The 8062-nt window shown below is 60.6% G+C and overlaps 1 protein-coding gene across 1 annotated transcript; it reads left to right on the top strand.

Annotated features, from left to right (window-relative positions):
* Window positions 1-600: 600 nt before the first annotated feature.
* Window positions 601-4712, top strand: IRX6 (iroquois homeobox 6; the record flags this gene model as incomplete). Its single annotated transcript, XM_084215020.1, has 7 exons — window positions 601-645; window positions 1778-2023; window positions 2257-2366; window positions 2658-2965; window positions 3095-3586; window positions 3803-3899; window positions 4098-4712. The coding sequence occupies 7 exons, from the start codon at window positions 601-603 to the stop codon at window positions 4159-4161; spliced, it is 1362 nt and encodes a 453-aa protein (XP_084071146.1). The 3' UTR covers window positions 4162-4712.
* Window positions 4713-8062: the final 3350 nt, after the last annotated feature.

The raw sequence follows: 8062 nt of genomic DNA, 5'->3' as shown, positions 1-8062 counted from the left end.
TTGATCGTGTTTCAAAATAAAGGGAAAAAAGACCAACCGCAAGGCACCCCCAGTCCCGCCTTTGACGTGCATCACAGCACAACACGAAACCAAGATGAAACAAGCGCTGGGAGCGGGCGCGGGGCGCTGCCTGCTCCTGCCCGCCGCTGCCTGCTGCTGCCGGCAGGGCCGTGACGTCACCCCGCTCCTCGCCCACCGATGAACGCTAAAGACCTATAGAGCAGAAAATAATACAAGCAAGCTCCGTATCTTGCAAGCCCTACGTGATTTTCCCCCCCTCTTTGAAAAAGCCCCCTTGCACTTAAACTCTCTATACATGTGGGGTGGCTTTTTAAACTCCCTCTATACAAACATATTTATTAAGAGCAATGGGAAGTGGGGGGTAGCCTATTTTTTTAATCCAGGCACCAACCTCCTCCCTCCCCCCCCCCGCCTCAGATGTCTGGCTGCTTTTCTTTAGTGCAATCATCTATAATTGAGAAAAAAAAAAAAGCCATACGTGGAAATGTGTGTGTGAGAAGGTGCATCTTGAAGCAGGGTTTAGTTACAATCGATCTTGGGGGGAAAATATTGCCTATGGTCCAAAAATAAGGAGCAACTATGTCCTTCTCTCAGTTCGGATACCCCTACAGCACCACTTCACAGGTAAGGCGAGTGAGCAGCACTCACTTTTGTTTAGATTCTGCTGCTGCTGTCCAGATGTCTTGTCCCCCCCTCCTTTTTTTTCTTCCCTTTCCCTTACTTAGAATATTTTTTTAAAAGGGCACATCTGGAGCCTTTTTTTAAAAAATGTGCGTGTGTGTTTATGTCTCGTTTGTGTTGTGTTAGGCTTAAACAAATAACTCGCAGTGTGCACAGCAAAGGCGTGTAGGAAACCGGTAATTCCCCCTCCTCCCCACCCTTCACCGTTCAGTTTTAAGTGCAACAAACAAATAAAAAAACATAAGTCCCAGCTACGACCGCTTACCGAGCCCGCGGAGCGGCCGCGCTGCGCCGGGCGCAGCCCCCGCCGCACCACTGCCGCCCGGGCACCGCGGAGGGTGTGCGGGCAGCGGGAACCGGCGCTCGGCGGGCTCGGGGCTTCACTCGCGTTTCTGCGGAACCGGGCTGTGCCGTTTCCTCCCTCCTTCCTCCACGGGTCGGTCCTTTTCCTGTGTTTTATTAGGATCTGTCGAGAGTTTTTTTTTTCCCCCATGCGATTTCCGAAGGACATCCCCCACTCACACCAAGGCACCCTGTATTAACTAAGTCGTAGCTATATCGTACTTCGAGTCACGATTTATTTGAGTACAATTATTTATACACGGTAATCACTGCAAGATGTGCCTCCCTCGCTTGTGAAGTTAGCTTTAGCTGTCCCCTTGAAGTTATTGAAATCAAATGCCTTCGATTGCGTTGGCTGACATATTTACTGCTGTGTCTATTGTCAAATTAACTGTAATCGCAACTTTTTTGCCTTTAAATCAATGCAGATGGACCGAGCGGGGGCGGGAAGGATAGAGCCTTACGGATCTTATACCTTTTTCGAGAGCAATAATTTCCTTAAAGTTTTGTCCGCTTGATTAATCGTGCCCCCTTCCCAAGAGCTCCTGCTTCCCATCCGGTTTATTTCCCCGTTTCTATATTTAGTCGCTTCACCCCGCGTTTCCTATCCCCCTCCTCACCGCCGCCCCCCCCCCTCTCCGCACACACACAGGCGCACACACGCTCCTAAATTCCCCCCGATGGGGCTGCCTCGACAGTCACTCGGCGCCGTCCCGCTCTCTCCTCTCCGCAGTTCTTCGTGCCCGCCAGCCCCAGCACGACCTGCTGCGAGGCCGCCCCCCGCTCCGGGCCGGATGCCTCCTCGGCGCCGGCCGCCGCCTCCCTGTGCTGCGCCCCGTACGAGAGCCGGCTGCTGGCGCCCGGCCGCGCCGAGCTCAATGCCGCGCTGGGCATGTACAGCGCCCCGTACGCCGCCGGCCAGGGCTACGGCAACTACCTGCCCTACGGCGCCGAGCCCGCCGCGCTCTACACCGCGCTGGTGAGTGCCCGCCCGCCCGGCAGCGCTCCGGAGGGGAGGAGGGGGTGCAACAGGCGGGAGAAACTTCGTGGTTCGCAGTCGGGGGACCGCCGAGGGACGTGGGGCCGGGAGCGGCGCCGGCCCGTCGGGGGTGGGGGGCGCGAAGGGACTCGGCTGCCGCGGGGAGCCGGGGCGGCGGGGCGCGGCGGGGCTCCCGTCCTGCTGGACGCCAAACGCTGCCGCTTCCCTTGCAGAACCCCCAGTATGAAATCAAAGACGGCGCCGGCACGTTGCACTCGGGAATCGCGCAGCCCGCTACCTACTACTCCTACGATCATTCCTTGGGGCAGTACCAGTACGACAGGTAAAACCCCTTTGATCAGCGCCCGGCAGCATTAGCATCCCCCTGTGAGGCGGCGGTCGACATCAAACGAGGGGGACGGGGGGGCTCCGACCTGACAAACGTTGTACAAAAGAAACGAGGCGCCCGGGAGCGGCAGACAGCGGAAACCAAAGTTGGGCGGCGATGTCAGGGCGGGCAGGGGCAGGAAGGCAGATGGGCAGGGGCCACATCGGCCTGCGGCGCGGCTGGGCCGGGCCTGGGGGTTCTTACCGGACTCCCGCCTGCCCCCCCTCCCTAATAATCTCCCAGCAGGTACGGGACGGTGGATTTCGGTGGTTCAGCCAGACGCAAAAATGCAACGCGAGAGACGACGAGTACTCTCAAGACCTGGCTGTACGAGCACCGCAAAAACCCCTACCCCACCAAAGGAGAGAAAATCATGCTGGCTATCATCACTAAAATGACCCTGACGCAAGTGTCCACTTGGTTTGCTAACGCCAGACGGAGGCTTAAGAAAGAAAACAAAATGACTTGGTCTCCCAAGAACAAAGCCGGGGAAGAGAGGAAAGAAGAAACCCCGAGGGAAGAGGATGAATACAGTGCGGAGGGTGAAGGCAGAGGTAGGCAGGAGGGGCAGACGGGCGCCTCCAAGTAGGCTCGAAGTGACGGCCGATTTCGAGGCCCCCCAACCTCCCCGCACCCGCACTAACGCCCTACCGCCCCTTTTTTCCCCGTGTGTGTCCAAGCAGAGCACAAGAGCTACAAGGAGGACAAGGACCTGCGGTTCAGCGACCTGGAGGAGGAGGAAGAGGAGGAGGAGGAGGCGGGGAAGCCGGAGAAGGGCCGGACCAGCTCCCTGCAGGAAGCCCCCAGCCTGGGCGCGGCGCTGCCCGAGGCTCCGCGAAGCGACTGCAGCCTGCCCGGCCCCTTCCACGCCTTTCCTTGTGCCAAGGCCCCCGCCGCGGACTTCGCCCCCGCCTCCTTGGCCGGCCCGCCGCCGCCCTACGCGCCCGCGGAGAAGCCGCGCATCTGGTCGCTGGCGCGCACCGCCGGGGCCAGCGCGGCGCGCAGGGACAGCCCCGAGGGCCGCGGCGCGGAGGGAGGCGGCGGCGCGGCGGGGGAGCAACCCCTGCCCGCCAAGGCCTTCCGGAGCTCCGCTTTCAACCTGCAGCCGCTCCCGCGAAGCTGCGCGTCCCACCGCGGCCTGGGGGAGCCGTGCCAGTTCGCGGCGGCGGGCGAAGGTACCCGCGGCGGCGGGGCCGCGGGGACGGGCGGGACCGCGGGCCGGGCCGGGACACAGGGCGCGGCGTGAGCCCGCCCGCGCAGTGACAGCCCCGGTGTTCGGCCGTGCCCAGGTGTCAGGTGCAGACGCCGAGGCTTCCCCGCTCGAAGCGAGCGGGCAGGGGAGGGCGGCGGGAGCGGGCCGTGCCCACCGCGAGCCGCTTGTGTCTGTGCAGGCTTCGGGCGGGGCGCCAAGGGCGGCCCGGGAGGCACCGAGCTGGGTGGGACGTGCCTGGACAGGCTGCGGACGGCGTTCCGGCCCGTGCTGCGGAGGTGAGGTAGGTGACGGGCCGGCTGCCGGGGCCGCACCTCGCACGAAGCGCACTCCAGCCCGCCTGGCCCTGGGACACCGCAGCGGCCCCGGCCTCAGAGCGCGGCACCGAGGCCGCCGCCTTGCCCCGCTCCCGTCCGGGCGGGGCAGCAACCCGCGGCCACTTAGCACCAGCTTATCACCGCTTCTCCGTCCCGCAGGGCCGCCCGCCCCATCCTGGGCGCTGGCGACGGGGCTCCGGCTGTAACGAAGCGCTCGGCTTGACGCAAGGAAAGAAACCTGTTCCCGGGCCGGCGGTGGCCTCCCGGCTCCGCCCGCCCTGCCCTCGCCGGGGAAGGGCCGCCGCGGCACAACGTGCTGCGCACATGGGGCCGAGGGCCGCGGCGGGCGGAGCGGCCGCAGGACCGGCACCTCCCCGCCGCTCGCCTGCCGTGTGCTCAGTATTGCCCATTGACGTCTTTGCAAAAAGGAAGAAAAACCCCCAACCCTAATATTTTCTCTTTTTCCCCCACGTCGTGGTTTGTTTCTCCTTTTCCTCCCAAACGTGCGCTCTCTGCTCAGCGCCCTGCTCTGCCAAGGGGCACCGGTTCGCAGTTGCTCCGCGCCATACCGGGGAGGAGAAGGAGGAGAAGCGGCGCAGGTTACGCCGGACTGTTTCTTTCCCATCTCTGTACATAGATACCGCTGAGAGTATTTTTCGGAGTCTAATTAACACGGGTGAGCTGAACGCCACGAAGCCGTCAGTGACCTCGGAGCTCTCCAGCCAGAGCCGGCACAGCCCGGGAGGAGCGGCCCCGGGCACCCGCCACCCGCCCTGGGGCACGGCCGGGGCACCCCCGGGCAGCGGGTGGCGACCGGGCGGCGAAGTAGGACGTTGTTAGTGGGTCACCGCCGTCAGTCAGTCAAAAGAGCAGTGCTGCACTTTACAGGACAGACGAGAAAGGGAAACCGTATCTCTGCATTATTTCTGTTTAATTAAAAGTGTCATCAAACACTTTGTGTTCAGACTAATAAACCAAGCAGGGATGAGGAAAGAATGTTTCTTTGTTCCTGTCTCTAGAAGCGGTGGCAATAATTTAAATTAATAACTGTGGTAATTAAGAGGTCATCTATAGATCAACCCGATACCTGCTATTTCCAAGTTCACCGGGGTCAGCATTTACATTAAGTCATTTGTGGTCAATAGAGTCCAATGAATTCTGCCTTAATAAATCAGGGAAATCAATCTTGAATATCGAGTAGACTTCTATATGTTTACTAAAGGCTACTCAAGACGAGTTGGGGTGCATAACTGGGAGCCCCCTGCGCTTGCGACCGGAGAAGCAATTCGTAGGGGAAAGGAGGAGCTGCAGGTCAACGCAGAAAGATAGGAGAGGGCTGCCCCCGGCTTCAGCCGCGGCCCTTCCCGGGAGCAGAGGGCGGTGTGAAAGAAGGCAAACTTTGTCGGGCTTTGGAGGATCCGGGGGAGAAAGGGAGGGGGAGGTGAGTGCACACGAGGGCAGCAGGTGAGGGCGCGGCAGGGAGCGGGGCTGGGCCCGTCGGGAGCCCCGCCGCGGCTGCCCGGCCACGGGGCTTTCCCGCACTCCGGAGCATCCCTGGACAAGAGGCGGTGCAGCAGCAGCAGTCTGTTGCAGTGACCCGAAGCTTAGAGAAGGGGAAATTAAGCTGCGAAAAGATAAACATTATTTCAAGTCGGATTTGAAGGATTAGGGCTTGTAATAAAGAGCATTAGGCCCTTTCGAAGGGTTCTTGCAAGGCGACTTTTCCGCCCACCGGAGAGGACAGGTATTATCTGCCTCGGGGGCACATGTGCAGGTTCCCCACGCGTGTCCGCACGGCAGAGCCAGGCCGGGCCTCCCTCCCGGCTGCAGGGGAGCGACCAGGCTTCCTCCGGTTCCGTTTCCCGAAGGCTTTGTTAGAGGCTCCCCGGGGAGGCAGCTCTGCATCGCCCTCCTGAGCTGCTCACGGGAGACGAAACCTGCACGGCCCCCGCGGCCAGGAGCTCTCCTGAGCTGCCGGCTCTGCCCCCGGCCCGGCAATCCCCCGGCTCTGCCCTGGCCGCGAAAGAGCCGCGAAGCCCGCGGGGGGAGTTAATTAGGCGGGTGCAGGCCTCGGGGTCTCTTTAAGGCAGGCACCAAGGTAACCTGCAGGAGTCTTAAGACTTTTAGTTTTTATTTATTAATTTTACTCCCCTTTTATTAAAGGTCAAGTGAGCGAGATGCAGATTATCCCGCCCGCTCAGGACTCCCTTGCAATCTGTCACGCCGGCAAGATATGTATCGCAAATCTCTCAAAATATAATCTCCGGGAATCATATTCCGAATACTGTTTTGATTAAAAACCAGAGCGGGGATTGATGGAGAACTAATACCGGGAGAGGAGCCTGCGTGCGCCCAGGCACAAAACTAAAATAACGGGCTCGCACGAAGAGATTCAGCGCCTCCAATGCCATAATAAACGTATTTAAACCGTCTCAGTCTGAGCTTCGCTACGAGATGGGCTTTTTAATGCCGCTTCTCTGGGAATTGAACTCGGGTTGTCCGGCGGAGCGGGGGCAGCCGGGCTGTGCCCGGCGGGCTCTCGGAGCCTGCTGCTCCGGGAGATGGGGCCGGGGCTGGGTGCCCCGGGCCCGCCCGCCCGGGCGGGACGCAAGGTGAAGCCCCCGCGGAGCCGGGGCACCGCGGCAGCGCAGGGCCGGTCTCCCCCTTCCCGCAGCCCGCGGGGACGCGCTGGCAGCGGCCGCCGCAGCCCCGCATCGCCCCCCAATTAGCGGCCGCGGGGGCGGGCGGGGGCGGCTCGTTGTCGCGTCCCCCGCTGGGGTGGGAAGTTTCTAAAACAAAGTCGCCGGGCTAATGGCCCCGGGCGGGAGCGGCGGGGCCGCGCACACTCCACTGCGCCCGCTCAAAGCCAGCGCGACCGCGGGGCCGCCGCCGCCTCCGCCGCGCTCGCTAATGAAGTTTTGTCAAAGACAATTACGGGCCCGGCGGGGGCAGGAGGCCGCGATGAAAAGGCGGCTTTGTGCGGCCGAGACGGCGCGGCTCCCCGGCCACCCCCGGCCCTTCCTGCGCCCCCGCGGTGACCCCCGCGCCCGGCCCCGCTCCCCGCGGCGAGAGCGGCCCTGGTGCCCGGCCCCAGGTAAGCGCGCAGACGGGCTGGTGCCGGTACGGAGTGCCCCGGAGCTGCAGTTCGTCAGCCCGACCCACCGAGGACCGAAGCAAGCCCCGAAAAGTGAGGGCTGAGGCAGCGGGCAGCCGCTGCTTCCTCCACACAGCCCTGGCTGAGGGTTTCTGCCCCCTCTCCCCCTCCTTTCCCACGGAGGGGCTGCTGCAGAGGATTCCCGCATTCAGTAATTGGGAGAATTCGTCCAAAAACTGCCAAACGAGCTGGCTAAATCTGTTTAAATATACACTAGAGAGACATGAAATCGGGGTCTTGGACTGCAGCTGCCTTCAGCTGCATCTGAGCCAGAGGAGGTGTGGGAGAGCGGGACAATAACCATCCTTCACCACCTTCCCCAAACTCCCAGCACTGGCTGCTGTCCTCCATCTCGGGTCCTCGGTCACCTCACTTCCCTGCCATCCCCAGACAACATGGGCAGCACAAAACACACCGGCACTCTCCTAGAGAGGACAGGGAACCATTTCTGAGTCGTGAGAATGTCTGGACAATGCACATAACCAGCTAGGTGGCTTCCCAACCTTTAAAGCACAGTCCTTCTTTTAGGAACACAGGAGAGGCAAACCCTTCCTTTGCTGCTGCACAAGCACATGAGGAGAAGGGCCCTGGCACTGAAATGGTCTAGACCCCTCACCCCCAGCCGGCTGGTATTTGCCTGTTGTCCTGTTCCCCTACAGGTTTCCCATCCCACAATAAAGGGACAAATTTTACTGCCTTTACAGCATCAAACCCCTTGAAGATCCCTTTTAAAGGTGGCTACCACAGAAGTTTTAGCTTGATGTGGCTATTGAGGTTATGGAGCAGTGGGTTGGAGCAATTAGTTCAAAATTATCTCAAAAACTGTACAAGCAGCTGCCCAGGCCAGGTGTCATTTCAGGATCAAAGCATCTGTTAGAGGAAAATTATTTTTGCCATTGTATTGCCTTTTTTTTTTTTTTTTTACCTACTGTTCATCTGAAAATAAATTACAGGGCAGAACAGGTGGATA

Source organism: Fringilla coelebs (genome assembly GCF_963513975.1).
Source record: "Fringilla coelebs genome assembly, chromosome: 14".
NCBI lineage: Eukaryota > Metazoa > Chordata > Aves > Passeriformes > Fringillidae > Fringilla > Fringilla coelebs.
This window is presented reverse-complemented; position numbering and strand designations above follow the sequence as displayed.